Raw genomic sequence first — 18,499 nt, 5'->3', positions numbered from 1 at the left:
AGGCCTTTCTCAAAAAAGAAGAAAGATCCCAAATTGACAACTTAACCCTCCACCTAAATGAATTAGAAAAAGAAGAACAAAAAAGACCCAAAGTCAGCAGAAGGAAGGAAATTATAAAGATCAAAGAAGAAATCAATAAAATAGAGACTCAAAAAACAATAGAGAAAATTAATAAAACCAAAGAGCTGGTTCTTTGAAAAGGTGAACAAAATGGACAAACCCCTGGCCAGACTCACTAAAAAGAGGAGAGAAAGAACCCAAATAACCAAAATTATAAGTGAAAAAGGAGAAATCACAACGGATACAGCAGAAATACAAAAAACCATAAGAGAATACTATGAACAAATATACGGCAACAAGTTTGACAATCTGGAAGAAATGGACAATTTTCTAGAATCTTACAGCCTGCCAAAACTGAATCAAGCAGAAACAGACCAACTGAACAGACCGATCACTAGAAATGAAATTGAAGAGGTCATAAAATCACTCCCTACAAATAAAAGTCCAGGACCAGATGGCTTCACAGGTGAATTCTATCAAACATATAAAGAGGAATTGGTGCCCATCCTCCTGAAACTCTTTCAAAAGGTTGAAGAAGAAGGAATACTCCCAAAGACATTCTATGATGCCACCATCACCCTCATTCCAAAACCAGACAGAGATACCACCAAAAAAGAAAACTATCGCCCAATATCATTGATGAATATAGATGCAAAAATCCTCAACAAAATCTTAGCCAACCGAATCCAACAACATACCAAAAAAATTATACACCATGACCAGGTTGGGTTCATCCCAGGTTCACAAGGATGGTTCAACATACGCAAATCAATCAGCATCATACACCACATTAACAAAATAAAAGTCAAAAATCATGTGATCATCTCAATAGACGCAGAAAAAGCATTTGACAAAGTTCAACATCCATTCATGATCAAGACCCTCGCCAAAGTGGGTATAGAGGGAACATTCCTGAATATAATCAAAGCCATTTATGAGAAACCCACAGCAAATATAATCCTCAATGGGGAAAAACTGAAAGCCTTCTCACTCAAATCTGGAACAAGACAGGGATGCCCACTCTCACCACTGCTCTTCAACATCGTTTTGGAAGTCTTAGCCACAGCAATTAGACAAACAAAAGAAATCAAAGGCATCCATATAGGAAGAGAAGAGATCAAACTGTCACTGTATGCAGAAGACATGATTCTATACCTAGAAAATCCTAAAGACTCAACCCCAAAACTCCTTGAACTGATTAATAAATTCAGCAAAGTGGCAGGATATAAGATTAACATTCAGAAGTCAGTTGCATTTCTGTATACCAGCAATGAAACATTAGAAAAGGAATACAAAAAAATGATACCTTTTAAAATTGTACCTCACAAAATCAAATACCTCGGAATACACCTGACCAAAGAGGTAAAGGACCTATATGCCGAGAACTATAAAACCTTAATCAAAGAAATCAAAGAAGATGTAAAGAAATGGAAAGATATTCCATGTTCCTGGATTGGAAAAATCAATATTGTGAAAATGGCCATCCTACCCAAAGCAATCTACAGATTCAATGCAATCCCTATCAAATTACCCATGACATTTTTCACAGAACTAGAACAAACAATCCAAACATTTATATGGAACCACAAAAGACCCAGAATCACCAAAGCAATCTTGAGAAACAAAAACCAAGCAGGAGGCATAACTCTCCCAGACTTCAAGAAATACTACAAAGCCACAGTCATCAAAACAGTGTGGTACTGGTATCAAAACAGACAGACAGACCAATGGAACAGAATAGAGAATCCAGAAATAAACCCTGACACCTATGGTCAATTAATCTTTGACAAGGGAGGCAAGAACATCAAATGGGAAAAGGAAAGTCTGTTCAGCAAGCATTGCTGGGAAACCTGGACAGCTGCATGCAAAGCAATGAAACTAGAACACACCCTCACACCATGCACAAAAATAAACTCCAAATGGCTGAAAGACTTAAATATATGACAGGACACCATCAAACTCCTAGAAGAAAACATAGGCAAAACACTCTCTGACATCAACATCATGAATATTTTCTCAGGTTAGTCTCCCAAAGCAATAGAAATTAGAGCAAAAATAAACCCATGGGACCTCATCAAACTGAAAAGCTTTTGCACAGCAAAGGAAACCCAAAAGAAAACAAAAAGACAACTTTCAGAATGGGAGAAAACAGTTTCAAATGATGCAACCGACAAGGGCTTAATCTCTAGAATATATAAACAACTTATACAACCCAACAGCAAAAAAACCAATCAATCAATGGAAAAATGGGCAAAAGACCTGAATAGACATTTCTCCAAAGAAAATATACAGATGGCCAGCAAACACATGAAAAAATGCTCAACATCGCTGATTATAAGAGAAATGCAAATCAAAACTACCATGAGATACCACCTCACACCAGTCAGAATGGCCATCATTAATAAATCCACAAGTAACAAGTGCTGGAGGGGCTGTGGAGAAAAGGGAACCCTCCTGCACTGCTGGTGGGAATGTAAACTGGTACAGCCACTATGGAGAACAGTTTGGAGATACCTTAGAAATCTATACATAGAACTTCCATATGACCCTGCAATCCCACTCTTGGGCATCTATCCGGACAAAGCTCTACTTAAAAGAGACACATGCACCCGCATGTTCATTGCAGCACTATTCACAATAGCCAGGACATGGAAACAAACCAAATGTCCATCGACAGATGATTGGATTCGGAAGAGGTGGTATATATACACAATGGAATACTACTCAGCCATAAAAAAGAATGACATAATGCCATTTGCAGCAACATGGATGGAACTAGACTCTCATGCTGAGTGAAATGAGCCAGAAAGACAAAGACAAATACCATATGATATCACTTATAACTGGAATCTAATATCCAGCACAAATGAACATCTCCTCAGAAAAGAAAATCATGGACTTGGAGAAAAGACTTGTGGCTGCCTGATGGGAGGGGGAGGGAGAGGGAGGGATCGGGAGCTTGGGCTTATCAGACACAACTTAGAATAGACTTACAAGGAGATCCTGCTGAATAGCATTGAGAACTTTGTCTAGATACTCATGTTGCAACAGAACAAAGGGTGGGTAAAAAAATGTAATTGTAATGTATACATGTAAGGATAACTTGATCCCCTTGCTGTACAGTGGGAAAATAAAAAAAAAAAAAAAAGAAAGAAAATTCCTTTGACCTGTTTGAATTCCAAGCCAACCTGGTTAGCTGATTATTGCCTAATGGACCTTCACTCGGCAGCAAATCTTCTTTAGTCTTTCAGTCAATGCTTCTCTGTCTTGAGCATCGTTAGTCTGTTATGTACCTGAAGCCCCTCCCCTGGAACTGAGTACCAGTCCCCCATCATAGGGATGCACGGAAATAACCGTGATAACAGAGCAGTTCTTAATATTTGTCCTTTCACAGGAAATTGTCCTCAGTCTGTGAATCAAAAAGAACATTTTAATGTTCTGTCTTCTGCCCAACTTCTCACCTTCAGCCCACCCCTTCTGAAACAAGACTGTCTTCCCATCTGGTCCTGTTAACCCTCAGCTGGAAAAGCAGTTTTTCACATGATTGATGTTTTGAGTATAAATCCTGGCGCTTTGCCTGACAGGAATAAATGAAAAGACAAATCGTAGGTGCTTTGGTTGTCACAGCAGGGACTCCTATCAGACCATCAGCTTTCTCGTCCCCAAATGTGTGAACTGCCTGAAAGACCGAGGTAATTGAAAGGCATGCATATACCTCAGGTTTCTCAGATATTAACGGAAATTGCCTCCTACTGAGGTTGCTTTCTGGCTTAGTGTTCTGAAAGAGAACAGGGTATTCCATTTCTAGCCAAAGTATTGAATCCTCTTTAACTAGTCCATCAAGGAAGAAAAATCTCAGTGGACTGCTGAGTAGCAGGACTAATGCGACTGCTCAGTTCTGCTACTCCCGAAATAAGAATGCTCCAATCACTCTCTCTCTCTCTCCCCGTCTCTCTCTTTCTCTTTCTCTCTCCTCCCATCCCTTCTCCTTTTCATTTCTCTTCTCTTGTCTCTCCTCCCCCTTTCCTTCTCAGAGAAAGAAAGAAACATGATGCACCTAAACACCCAAAGTATATGGCATCTTCATTTATCTTCGAGTTTATGATGACCAACTTCACCAGCTGTTGGGCTCATCTTACAAAGAATCCAAATGCCTATAGGGAATCAGTATTTGAGCGAAGAAAGGGTATAAGAAATTTCAGTAGGCATAGCAAAAATATACCGAACAAATGATAAACTGAGGGGACAGTCCAAATATATTGATGAATATATACACTACACACACACACACACACACACACACACCTCTTCATCAAAAAGAAAAGTGATTAACAAGTTATGTGCAGATATATAATACGCTGTTTGGGAGAACATGGGGTAAACCAGCTGCTCAACACCTGAGCTCTGTGTGGCTCCTTAACCCCATATGAAGCTGAGATTAGCCAGGACTGCCCAGCTGAGAGGGGACGCCCTCAATCGAATTAGCCAGTTACCTGACACGTTGCTAGGTAACTCAGTTCCAGAGGTCATTTGTCAGATATGCTGCTTGCTGCTGCACATCCCCCACCCAAATACTAGAACTTTCCCTCTGTTTCAAAGGGATTACAAGCACCCTGACTATTGGTGCTGGGAGGGAGTTTCCATATTGAGCAGTAAATACAGGGCTCGCCAAGTCTCAGGGCATTAAGAAACAGCACTTCTGGAGTTCCCGTCGTGGCGCAGTGGTTAACGAATCCGACTAGGAACCATGAGGTTGCGGGTTCTGTCCCTGCCCCTTGCTCAGTGGGTTAAGGATCCGGCGTTGCCGTGAGCTGTGGTGTAGGTCGCAGACGCGGCTCGGAGCCCGCGTTGCTGTGGCTCTGGCGTAGGCCGGTGGCTACAGCTCCGATTGGACCCCTAGCCTGGGAACCTCCATATGCCGCAGGAGTGGCCCAAGAAATAGCAACAACAACAACAACAACAAAAAAAAAAAAAAAAAAGACAAAAGACAAAAAAAAAAAAAAAAAAAAAGAAACAGCACTTCTGTGGGTCAATTACTAGAAAATGTGTGGGGTGTCGCAAGAAGACACACTCAGATGCAGTGAAGGGAGATTCCACAGCAGCTTCTCTGTGCAGGTGACCTACAGTGTCCCCTGAAACTGTGAGTTATGGCCCATGGGATGTAGTTGGTCTCCCTTAGAGCTCCCTGAAGCTGGATAATACACCAGCCAATTCCCTCCTCTCTTTCTGGCCCCTGAAAAGTCCAAATGACTTTTTTTTCTTCTTTTGTCCTTTAAGGGCCACCCTGTGGCATATGGAAGTTCCCAGGCTAGGGGTTGAACTGGAAATACAGCTGCCAGCCTACACCACTGTCACAGCAACACCAGATCTGAGCCTGAGTCTTCGACCTCCACAACAGCTCATGGCAACCACGCATCCTTAACCCACTGAGTGAGGCCAGGGATCGAACCCATGTCCTCATGGATACTAGTATGGTTTGTTACCACTGAACCACAATGGGAACTCCCCAGATAATTTTAATTTCAGCACAGTCTGCCTTCTCCTCCAATGCTAGATCCCAACCCAGCTGTCCCTCGCCTGGTCTGAGGCAGAGGGAAGGGCAGTTGGGGGCATTTTCACACTCCCTCTGTTCTCACTGCATCAATTTCCATGGCATAAACAGTCCTCCCAACTTTCCAGCCTTCTCTTTTTCAGATGGTCGAGAACTTATTTTGGAAGTTTCAAAACATTGTTAAAGTCTTGGTGAAAATTACTTTCTTCTTGCTGTCCTGCTACCATGATCCTAATTTTTTCATAGACAATTGGGAACATCTCTGTCTAACTAGAAGAAAGGTCAAGCACAAGTATGTTCAGAAAAGAAAAAAGGCATGAAATTTAGTGTTTCAAGACAGCATCTCTGCAACCTCACTCACTGGTTCCCTCCTTCTCCAAAAACCATTCACTCATCCCTTACTTCTTCACTAATGCTGTGAAACCTCCTTCTCAAACCTCTTTGTTGTCAAATCTGCTAGTTTCTTTTTGTTCAGATCTCATTCTCTTACAGCATTTGATAATACTGACCATTTACTCTGTATCAGTTAGGAAAGGAGGGAGGTGGTATATAAATAGTAGATATTTAACTCCATATAGCTTAAGACAAGAGGAGAAAATTTTGGAAGGATGCTGTTATATCTCCTCCCAAATGATTACCTGTTCAACTCCTTGTTGCTAAGTCTGCCTCTAGGCCTGGCATTTCCAAATCTATCCAGGATAGAAATTTACTATCCATACTAAACTTTAACAAATGCAGTTGGCCTCAATTAAACATCATTTGAATGCTATTGTTTTCAATCAATTTAATACATAATTTCCACATATTACATCTGAATCTTTACTCAAGGAACAATTTGATATAAAAAATTGGACTTAAAACTTCAGATTGGAACATTTTGGTAGCCATTATGGGAAACAGTACAGAGGTTCCTCAAAAATGTAAACATAGAATTACCATATAGGAAGTTCCCATAGTGGCTCGGTGGCCATGATCTCAACTAGTATCCACGAGGATGCAGGTTCTATCCCTGGCCTTGCTCAGTGTTTATGGATCCAGCTTTGCTGTGAGCTGTGGTGTAGGTCTCGGTTAAGGACCCTCAGTTAGGACCCTGTCTTGCTGTGGCTTTGGTGGAGGCCAGCAACTGCAGCTCTGATTCTACCCCTAGCCTGGGAAATTACACATGCCGGGGGGGGGGGGGGGGGGGGGGGGGGGGCGCTAAAAAGCAAAAAAAAAAAAGAACTATCATATAATCAAGCAATCCCACCTCTAGATATTTATCCAAAATAATTGAAATCAGGATCTCAAGAGATACTTGTGCTCTCATGCTCATTGCAGCATTATTCACTATAGCCAAGATATGGAAATAACCTAAGTGTCCTTCATCACATGAATGGATAAGGAAAATGCGGTATATGCATACAATGAAATGCTATTCAACAGCCTTAACAAAAGAAACTAATTCTTCCATTTGTGTCAAAATGGATTGACCTGAAGGACATTATGTTAAGTGAAATAAGTCAGATGCAAAAAGATACTGTATGCGCTCACTTATATGAGGTATTTAAAATAGTCAAGGAGTTCCCTGGTGGCTCAGTGGGTTAAAGATTCAGTACTGTCGCTGCTGTGGCTTGGGTCGCTGCTGGCCGGGGAACTTCTGTATGCCACAGAGGAAGCCAAAATAAATAAAACAGTCAAACTTTTGGAAGCAGAGAGTGCAATGGTGGTCTTGAGGGGCTGGGGGCAGGGGAGAATGGGGAAGTGATAGATGTCAAGGATATCAAGTTTCGCTTATGCAAAACAAATATGTTCTAGAGATCCACTGTATAGCACAGTGCCTATAGCTAATAATACTATAACATATACCTAAATCGTTCTAAGAGGGAAGATCTTGTTACATTTTCTTACCACAACAATGATACTAATAATGAGGGTAGGAGGAAACTTTGGGATATGTTTATGGCCTTGATGGTGAGCTGGTTTCTCGGATGCACACATATCACCAAACTCAGAGAGTTGTATATACTAAATGTGTACAATTCTTTACATATCAATCATACCTCAATAAAGTAGTTTTAAAATTTGAAAAATATAAAAAAAGAGCACATTAGCCATTCTTCATGGAAAGATTCTTTAAAATTAACATATCACAGATTTTAAAATTCCAAAGGAGAGTATCTTTCATGAGTTTTTTAATCATTATCATTTGAACAAAATTTGTTTTGAAATGTATTTATCAGCATCAGAAAAATACAGATATTATTTGTATATAAAAGCACATTTCAAATTGCTTTGAAGCCCACTCATTCCACCTCCTACAGCTGCTATTTTGTTTTGATGAAAGATGAATAGGGAGTAAATAGAAGGCCAATGCTTTAAACGGATCTACCTGTAGAGCCCCTGAAAAATCTAGTTCTCCCAAATATGCAATGATTCAATAGCTCAGGCATGAATGATGCTTCCTACAAAAGAAGAGGGGTGGAGGGGGGCAAATTGCAGGTCTGGTGTTTGGCACATACTAAAGAAAAGCCCCAGGGAAAAGCCTGAATTCCGTTTGTTCTCAGGGGAGAAGGTAGAAGGCACCCGCCTTGACCACAGCTGGACGAATTCCGTTCTGACAGTGGGTGATTCAACCTTCTGGTAAAATTAGGGATCCCATGGTATGGTGCTTGAGTCACAGGTTGAAGTGTGAGATTACTACTTGATGTGGAAAAATCGTGTCTGTCTTTCTCCATTGACGGTCCCCTTTGCTGTACTCGGTTTCACTCGAGGGAAGCCGGCCCCTGTCATCTTTCTGTTTCTCTAGGCTCTTTGCAGAATGCGCTCCCGCCCATGGGCGGAGTTATAGGCCGAAAGGCCGAATCGCGCATTCGAATTTCTCAAATCTAATCCTCTAATTTTCAGATAAAAAAAAAAAAATCAACATCCAGAAGAGTTAGCGATTTTCCAAGAATACACAATTAGCTCCTGCAAAGGTTCATGAATATCTTTCATCCTGACTGACATTTAAAAAGAGAAGAAAGAATGCAGCCTGGGTGTCTGTCCTCTACGAACTGAGTGCAACCAAAGTGTAATGTTACTGGGGTTTTTTTTAAAGACTATATTTTTCTGATTGCAAGAGAAAAAATGTACGAATGAAAAAAATAAAAAATAAAAAAAAGAGAGGAGAAAGAGAGAATCTGGATCTAGATTTGGGAGAACGAGGGGTTTGCGTTTACGCAGGGGACTGGGAGAAGTGGACATGAGTGGGAGGAGAAAGAAGAGGCCTGTGTGCTGAGAAGCTGTCTACGTGGCAGGTTGTGCGCGCCGGGGTTGCTACGGGGCTTCGGGCGCGCAGGGCCTGATGCTGGTGACAGTGATGCTCAGTCCTAGGCATCTCAGGACGCCGGCCTCACACTCGGTCATCGTCTGCTCCCTGCCGTTCACCTCCACGCAGACGCGGAACCCCGCTTCCTCGCACTCCGAGGCGGCTCTGCAGACACATTTGCTGCTTTGGGCTGGAAAAAGAAGCGAGAGAGGCTTGATGGTACGTGGTGGAGGTGGGGGATGCAAGGTGCACCACGTCCAAAGTCATGAGGCGGTGACTGGAGAGCTCCTGCCTCGCTCGATGCAATCTACGACCCCCGCTTCTGGACCCCCAGGAAAAGCAGCAGGACCGGGAAAGGAAGCTCCACCCAAAACGAGGACGCTTTGAGGATGGTGTCAGGCTTTCTATCGGTTGGACCCGCTCTTCCCTGCGGCAGTTCTGTCCTCCACGTGCTGTCCCCGAAAACCCGAAGTGATCCCTCAACGCCCAGACCAAATGCGGAGACCTCAGCCAAGAGCCCGGCTGCGAGGCTTAAACAGAAGCTTTGAGTGAGAGGGCCTGAAACGCAAACGGTCTCAGGTCTCCCCACCCCACTCCCACCCCCACCCTTGTAAAGACGAACCAGAAAGGAGGAAAGAGATGTTTGAGCTGAAGGTGCGAGGCTGGAATATCAATTACGTGTCCCTAGAAGGAGGGTAACCAAGTCGGCCCGCTGACCAAGGTGACTGCCAAACGGAAAGTTACCCAGAATTGGCCGGAGTTACTATGTCATCATCTCTGCTGCAGAGGGACAGGAGTGAGGAGAAAGGGCCGGGGGCGGGTACCACTCAGGAGGGGGAGGACCTGAGAAGCATCTCAGATAGAAACCTTATAGCTCAGTCAGGCTCCCAAATTTACAGATGGGAAAACAGAGGGCGGTAACTTGGCTCCGGCGACCCAGTTTTTCTCCCTTAAAGAAAACTGGTTGTCATGATCACTGTAAGTACTTCCTGGACACAGCACCAGCAAGCATGGAATCAACAGCTTGAGAAAGTAGGACCTCCTTTTCTATCCTGTTCACATCCTCTGATTATTTCCAGGAGAAAGTATCAGCTTGGTAAGTGCCCCTCACGCTTGCTAAACACCCTTTATCACAAAGAAGCATCACCCCCTCACTCAAGTTTTGAGCAGCATCTGGCTAGACTCTCCCGTCTTATTTTGTCTCATTGTATGTATTTGTATAGTTACCTAATATGTATGGCTAGTGATATTTCCTGTTAAGGATGTGATATAAATTTTGCTCTTTTAAAAAATGTTATTTTTGTGCGGCCTTTTTTTTTTTAATGATTATGTAATATAGATTCTACAAGGACAGAGCAAAAATCATGTAGGTGGAACATGTTGTTTGGGAGGACACTCAGACCATCAGAGAAGGTTCTTGATCCAACCCCTCCCCAGGGAAGGAAGTCGGGGAGGGCAGTTCATACTCAGACCAGTGTGATTCTTTGCTATCCCCAGGATCTGTTTTGATATGCTGCTATGCTAGAAAACCACATTTTTGAAAACTTTACTGTAACTTTAGCATTTTTATAGTTACAAAGATCCAGTGCGCCTTACCATCACATTTCTCCCAGAGTGGACATGCACCGCAAGCTTTCTCAGCGGAGCCAGGCAGAGTACAGGTCTCCCCAACAGAAAGAGTGTAATTTCTACCCTGACATTGGAGAACATGCATCTTGCAAACTGTCAGTCGCAGGATCCTTTTGCTTCTCTCATCTCGAGCGCACACGTCTAAGGAAGATCTGAAACATGTTTTTAAAACTACTTTATTTACAAGATTTTCATTCTTCAAAGCTGAGAACCAGAAGTGAAAGGTGAGGCTCTGAGAGCAGTGCCTCATATAATCACCCACAGCCAAAAGATGGAAGAGGAGCTCAAATGCCCTTCATTACTAGGGCCCATTGCCCTCCCAGCTTCAAAATGAACATATTTTGCTCTTCATTTGCTCACAGCTTAGATATCTAGTGTCGATTTAGTTTCACCTAAAACAGATAGCATGCAGCAAATCAGAAGAGAAGGCAACATCTGCTAGCAACGGCTGGTGGATTGACAAGAAAGAAGGTGACAGAAAATCAGCAAAGATCAAACACTCAGAGGGACTGCAGTCAAAAGGGACCTTTGACTGCAGAAAAAAGTGGTTCCTCCCAGTCCAGGAGCCCATAATATAATATAATAAAATTTTCCACAGTTGAATCCTCCAAGGAAGAGGAACTCTATTTTTCAATGCTATTTTTAGAGTATCTATGTTTACAAAGTAGTCTGAAAATATTTGCATAAAATGTGTTACTTTTTTCTTATGCATTGATGCTAAAATAGTGCTGATTATTTGAAATGTCAGTAATAAAAACAACCACATTTGTTAATACTGATGGGTAAGGAAGTCATTACTATAGTGAAACCTTAGACAACAGGGCATTTTTGAATAGTAGACAGACTCCACATTCACTTACATATATTTAACTGGAATGTTTTCTTCTCTGACCAAGAGCTAAATTTACTTGGACATTTATGTAACAGAAACAAATCACTGTATCTCTATTTTACCTGTTTATTTAACCTTTAAATCGAAGTACTTAGAACAGCCTAAAGAGTAGAGAGCTTACAAGGCCACCTACCTTGTGATCAGTACCTGACATGAAACCTCTTACCATGTCTATACACAAGAGGCTGCAGATAAACTAAATGAATTTAAGAAGTTGTAAAGAGGATGAAAGTGAATCAAAATAAACAATGTTTAATAAAGAATAACAGCACAGTCAGAATATTCTGGGCTGATCATTTCCAATTATACTATTTAGTTGTATGTTCTCCTTCACATAAGAAGTTACCTCTTGAAGTTCCCGTTGTGGCTCAGTGGTTAACGAGTCCGACTAGGAACCATGAGGTTGCGGGTTCGGTCCCTGGCCTTGCTCAGTGGGTGAAGGATCCGGCATTGTTGTGAGCTGTGGTGCAGGTCACAGACTCAGCTCGGATCCCACACTGCTGTGGCTCTGGCGTAGGCCGGTGGCTACAGCTCCGATTGGACCCCTAGCCTGGGAACCTCCATATGCCACGGGAGCAGCTCAAGAAATGGCAAAAAGAAAAAAAAAAAAAAAAAAAAAAAAAAAAGAAGTTACTTCGTTTTTGTTGTTCTGTTTTTACTTTTTGCCTGTGTCTCGATTGTGTAAGTTCCCAGGCCAGCGGTCAAACCTGTGCCATAGCAGCAACCCAGGCTGCTGCAGTGACAACACTAGATCCGTAACCTGCTTCACTGAAAGGGAACTCCCGAAAAGCTACTTCTTAAAAGATACCACCATGGTCATCGTTACCCAATGTAAGTGTTCAAGGAGGTAAATATCTGTTTTGATGACCATACTAATTGAAAGCCACTTAATTGAGCAATAAATTTGTGCTTTGTTTCCTGACATTAAAGATGGCCACTGGATATCTCACATTTACCTCCCCAGATTCACCCTCCTCTCTTCTGCACCCTGCCTGGGAAACAGGTACATATGGATCCCATTAGTAGACTTCCTTGTCCTCTAGTTTCAGGGATGTTTGATCAATGGGGGGCTGTGGCAGGAGATTGGTTGAAGAGATGAGAGTGAGTGGGGGTGTTTATTCTCCTGGCTCACTCCTGGGGATCTCTGGGTCCCTAAAAATGAGAGACTCAGCTCCTTCTCAACTTGCTCTCTCCATCTTCAGGCTTTTGTAAATGCTCCTCTCTCACAACTTCCAGCTTAGTCACGGATGTACCACACACCCTAGCTGCTGCCAGTCCAGGAGTACCACCCTATGGCTTGCAGTTTTCTTTACTCTGCCCACATTTCCATAATTGGTCCCACCAAGATACCTCCTCCCATCCTCTGTAAGGTGCCATCTGTCTCAGACATTTAGTAACTACTTCAGATATCCTTCTGCAATGGAGTGATTTCAAGTTGGATGGTGTCCTTATAATGCAAATCTAGAAAAGGACATTTCAAGAATCAGAAAAGCAGCGGCTTTTTTCTCTGTTGGTATTGCTTTAAGAGTTTATGTTTTAAGGGAATTTCAGCCCTAATCTCCTCAAGCTCTAAATCTTCAGATGAGTTTTGTCATTTTGCCGCATTTTATATAGCAGACAAACAGTGTGCAAGCAGGTGCTCAGCCTTTCTCACTAACCAGATTAGAACAATGCTTACCCACCAATGGTGACCTAGGCAAAAATCAGGCAGCAAATGGACCAGATTGAAGCACAAAGACCTTTAACCCTGGGAAAGTAACACCTTCGATCTATCAGAGACTAGCCTCTAAGGAATTATCCTATTTATTTTGAATAAAATAAAACAGAGAGAAGTGAACAAAGACAGCACTTACCCGCATTCATAGGGCATTTTACAAACACATTTTGAATTCTGCAGTTTCTCCCAGAGCTGACATTCAGGCACTTTCTTTGCCAAAGGGGCCTCTAAAAGAAAAGGGTAACAGAGATGCAATCATTAGAAGAAGAGCTTCTTCATAGAAAACAAGGTATTGTTTTAGTTGTTGAATTGGGCTCTGTAATGTTCTCAGTGAAAGTATTACAATTTTAAAAAAAAGCTATAAAACATTTTACAAGAATAGAGCATTCCTGAAGTTCCTGTCTTGGCTCACTGGTTAACGAACGCCACTAGCATCCATGAGGATGAGGGTTCGATCCCTGGCCTCACTCAATGGGTTAAGGATCCAGCATTGCCCTGAGCTGTGGTGTAGGTCGCAGATGTGCCCCGAATCTGTCGTGGCCATGGCTGTGGTGTAGGCTGGTGGCTACAGCTCCAATTCGACCCCTAGCCTGGGAACCTCCATTTGCCGCTGGTACAGCCCTAAAACAAAACAAAAGAATAGAGCATTCCTAGGAACACCTAAGAATTCATGCTAGTTAACAAATTGGCTAAGCCAGGATTTAAGTCCACTTTTGTCTGATCCTAAGGCCAATAGAGTAGGCTCCCTTTCATCAAGAAGTTAGGATTTAAAAACTGATTGTTGCTTGGACTGCATTTTGCCCACTGTGCCTATAACAAGAGAGAAAGCAGCACCATACCTTAGCCTACATGTGTGGAGAACTCTCAGTAACTCAAGGACATCTATAGCAACCTCTTACATGTAAGTTACCAAGTGGTGTCCCCTCGACAGTGAGTAAATGTCTGTCGGTGATTTACATTAATAAAATCCTTTCCATTATTTTATGTTTTTTACAAACTGATGGAAAGCCAACCATCATTCCAAATTTGACAGGAGAACACCTTGGTCTAGCTTACAAGAGCACGATTTGCCATGGCCTCGGCTATGCCTGACTACAATGAGAAGAGTCTATACCACCCTGCTATTTCCACCTTGTGTCAACTTCATTACAGTGGAATTCAGTGGCTGTACTTGTGCATCATAAAACTAGTTACCTGTTGGATGTAGCTATAAAAGTTGTTCAACTGAAGAGCATGTTTTTATGAGAAGCACAAAGTCTGGAATACTTCTTCACTCTGGAAAACTTAAGAGTTTTGGAAAATCTCACAAGCAAAGAAGGGTAAAAAGTTAAAAGGGTAAAAAGAGTAGCAAGGTCCTGCCTTGTCCAGCAATGTCTGTAGCAAGTATTTCGTCTTTAAACATTTTTCTTTAAAATGGAATTATCACACATACAAGGTAGTATCCTAAGTTAGATCCTAGACCATAAAAAAGAACATCTGAGGAAAAACTGGTGATATAGGAATAGAGATGTAGTTTAGTCAGTAAAACTGTATTAATTAATATTAATGTCTTGGTTCTAACCAACTAAATTATGTCAGGGTATGTCATGCGTTAATATTATGGGAAGATAGGTAAAGGGTATATGGAAACTATATTTGCAGCTTTTCTGAAATCTAAAATGATTCCAAAATAAAATACTTTAAAGTACTTTCTATCTAAGGGCAATTTTGCTCCCCAAGTGACATGTGGCAATATGTATAGACACAGACATTTTCGGTTGTCACCTCTGTGGGATGCTACTATATCTAATCAGTAGAGATCAGAGATTCCATGAAACACCTTGTAACGCACAGGACAGGCTCCCACAACAAAGAATTACCAGGCCCCAAACTCCAATAGTGCTGGGGTTGAGAAAGTCTGACCTAAATGTACCAAAACTAAAGTTCACTGACTAAGCCATGTGAATTAGCTCTGCATTTTTATTAATTTGCTAATCATTTGTAAAGATGGAATTTTAGCATTTTAAGTATATTCTCAAAATTATTATCACTTCTTTGTGAAAAATCACTTGTAGAATTATCTAGACCAAATACATTTGCCTTTAAAAAGAATGTAGCTTTATCATCATCATAGCTTAATTAACCAAATAAACACACTCTTAGGACCCACCTACAGTATGTACCTTTAATATTTTAAAATCAATTATCTTCACATAAAGACTAAATACTGATGGGGGTGGGGACATATGAGGGGCTAGTGTTTAATGAGTTCCCTTTTTTTTTTTTTTTTTTTCTTTTCTTTTTATGGCCACACCTGAGGCATGTGGAAGTTCCCAGGCTATGGGTCAAATCGGAGCTTCAGTGGTCACAGTTACAGCAACACCAGATCCAAGCTACATCTGCAACCTGCATCATAGCTCGTGACAACACCAGATCCTTAACACGCTGATCAATGCCAAGGATCAAACCCGCATCCTCACAGACACTGTCGAGCTCTCAACCCACTGAGCCACAATGGGAACTCCTGTTTAATGGGTCTCAGTTTGGGAGATGGAAACATTCTGGAGATGGATGGTAGTAATTCTTGTACAATAATGTAAATATACTTAAGGCCACTGAACTGCACTTTTTAAGACGGTTAAAATGATGAATTGTATGTTGTGTATATATTACCACAATTTAAAAAAAAAAAGACTAGATACTTATACAGTAGATATTTTAAAACTCTGGAGGCTGACGAATGGGGAATTTTTTGTTCACTGTAGGCTAATTTTAAGGGCAGTTATTATCATTATCCACAACTTCAGAAAAACACACAGGTCTGAGAAACATCCTCAATTAAAACCTTAACAGAATTTGCTACTGAGTGGGAGAAAATTCATGCCAAATTGTGCTACAAAGTGTCTGAAAAAGACATTTTAAAAAAACAAATAGATAAGCTCATTTGGAAAAAAAGAGAGACCTCATCAACTGTACATTGTTCTCTTTAATTTTAGCATTATTGGTAAGCGGTCCATTACTTTATCCCAAATAAACTCACGGTTATGCTTCAGTGCATGCAGAAAACAAGACAGTTGTCTGGCTGTGGGCCTTCAACGGCTACAGAGCACATAGGCACCAGCATGGCGAGCATTCCGCTGGACCTGCTGCCCTCCCATTGTCCTCTAGAGTCTGTTTAAGCCTAGATCTCCCATCAGTCACAGAACCCTCCATGCAGCCTGCTCTCTTTCAGTTGTAAACCTCTAATGCACTCAGTGTTCTCACTCGTGGAATCTACTGCTTTATCTACACCATAGAAGACAAGTTTCAGCATTGAGTTAAAAAATATATACTCAAGAAATCAGGATACTATATAAAATAGAATGCAAATGTAATTTTATTCTTTCCTGTTCTTAATTGTTACAGATATAATGTTTCCTATTTATTTTAAAAATGTAAACAAAGAAGAAATATGTATTTTGAAAACAAATCCATCTCAAGCAATAGTTCAGCTTTCTAAATATTTCTAAATATTTCTGCCTTAGCTTCTTTTTTTTTTTTGCTTGTTATGGCCGCACCCTTGGCATATGGAAGGTCCCAAGCTAGGGGTCCAATCGGAACTATAGTTGCCGTCCACACCACAGCCACAGCAACACTGGATCTGAGATGTATCTGCGACCTACGCCATGGCTCACAGCAACCCCAGATCCTTAACCCACTGAGAAAGGCCAGGGACCAAACTCGAGTCTTCATGGATACTAGTCAAGTTCGTTACCACCAAGCCACAACAGGAATTCCCTGTCTTAGCTTCTCTAAAGACCATTTTAATTTGCCATGTATTCAAAATGCTAAATATTTGGACTTCTACTATTAAGAACAACTTCGAAAATCCCAATATTTTTCCTTCAGTAACTTCTGCTTTTCAGTGTTAAGTGTAAATGCTTTTAAATTTTCAACTTCGGAGTTCCCGTCATGGCTCAGTGCAAACAAATCCAACTAGTATCCATGAGGATGTGGGTTCTATCCCTGGCCTTGCTTAGTGGGTGAGGGATCTGGCATTGCTGTGGCCGTGGTGTAGGCCTGCAGCTGTAGCTCCGATTCTACCCCTAGCCGGGAACTTCCACATGCCGTGGATGTGGCCCTAAAAAAGCAAAATAAAATAAAATAAAGTAAATTTTCAGTTTCAGTAATATTAATAAACTCTGAGAGCCCAGAAATTAAATATATAGAATTTTATATAAATTGTGATCTCAACTCCTTACCTCTTAAAAACGACATTTTAAAAAATCAGGAGAATATGTATAACTGAATCACTTATTGTGCAGCAGGAAGTATCACAACATTGTAAATCAACTCTACTCCAGTAAAACTTTTAAAAATGAAAAATAAAAAAGAAATTAAAAGAATAAAATATCAGAAGGAAACCAGAAATCAGCTTTTAGAATTTCTTTATTTTCTTGGCACCTTAAAAGATATAAAGCTAACCTTTGATACGAAGGATTTAAGTTAAAATTTCAGAATCACCAAGCTATTCTTGCCTTTCCTTGAATTCTGTGAGTCTATCTGCCATGTGAAAACAGTCTATTACCCACCCAGTCTATGAACTGACCTCCTTCTCCCGGTGGGGCTGAGGGGGGGCAGGGATGTGAGAATGACTCCATTATGGAGGCTCAGTGCGTTGAAGAACTGCCACAGGGACTTTCACTCCCTGAGTGCAGGTGTCCTTGGACAGACCCAGAAGCCACTCACCTTTTCGCACACACTGGACATTTTTCATCTCAGGGCTCCACTTGAGGCTGGATCCACAGAGAAATGTCGATGGACCTTCTAAGGACATGCCGCTTGAACAGGAAAAGGTCACCTTCTCGCCAACTGTGTAGAAAGGCTTCTGGGGATGACTCTGTAAGCCACGCATCAGTGTAGGTAGAACACAGGCAATTTCTAAAGAGAAAAGAGAGGAAAAATACAAGGGTCATTGCTTTCCTAAGTCATCTTTTAAAAAAAATGACAGCCTGAATGGTGCTGATATACCTGTCCTGCTTTTTCCAAATTAGAGGATAAGGAGGAAGAGGTGATTTCATTCTTAGGGTGCCCTGAAAAGACATGCCCCACCTTGCCTGGCATGCAATGACAGGAATGACTGAAGACCAAAGCAGTTCCCACCCTCTCCCTCCTGCCCTCAAAGCAATGTGACAACTTAAAATGAAGAAGCTTATGGGGTCCTAAAGTCCAGCCTGCTGTCAGCTTGCCTAAAGTCCAGCAGACTTTCCACAGCTGCCACTTTTGTCTCTTGTCGGGTGAAGTCCCACTAGAATTTTCCCAAGAGCAGTGTTCATTTGCATATCATTAGCATATATCCAATTAGATATTTTACTATCTGAAATTTCTAACAAACCACCATTAACC

The 18,499-nt window shown here is 41.5% G+C and overlaps 1 protein-coding gene across 1 annotated transcript in view; it reads right to left on the bottom strand.

Annotated features, from left to right (window-relative positions):
- Positions 1 to 8,905: 8,905 nt before the first annotated feature.
- C7 (complement C7) overlaps positions 8,906 to 18,499 on the bottom strand; it is a gene marked incomplete at its 5' end in the record, with an annotated part of 56,285 nt that continues 46,691 nt past the window's right edge. Inside the window, 4 exon segments of the mRNA NM_214282.1 lie at positions 8,906 to 9,087; positions 10,494 to 10,678; positions 13,272 to 13,362; positions 17,843 to 18,034. Coding sequence (NP_999447.1) covers positions 8,906 to 9,087; positions 10,494 to 10,678; positions 13,272 to 13,362; positions 17,843 to 18,034 — 650 coding nt within the window.

The sequence above is a fragment of the Sus scrofa genome, chromosome 16 (assembly GCF_054392235.1).
Source record: "Sus scrofa isolate SSC_HxYL_T2T_F1_AM1 chromosome 16, Sscrofa_HxYL_maternal_Yorkshire_Landrace_v2.0, whole genome shotgun sequence".
NCBI lineage: Eukaryota > Metazoa > Chordata > Mammalia > Artiodactyla > Suidae > Sus > Sus scrofa.
This window is presented reverse-complemented; position numbering and strand designations above follow the sequence as displayed.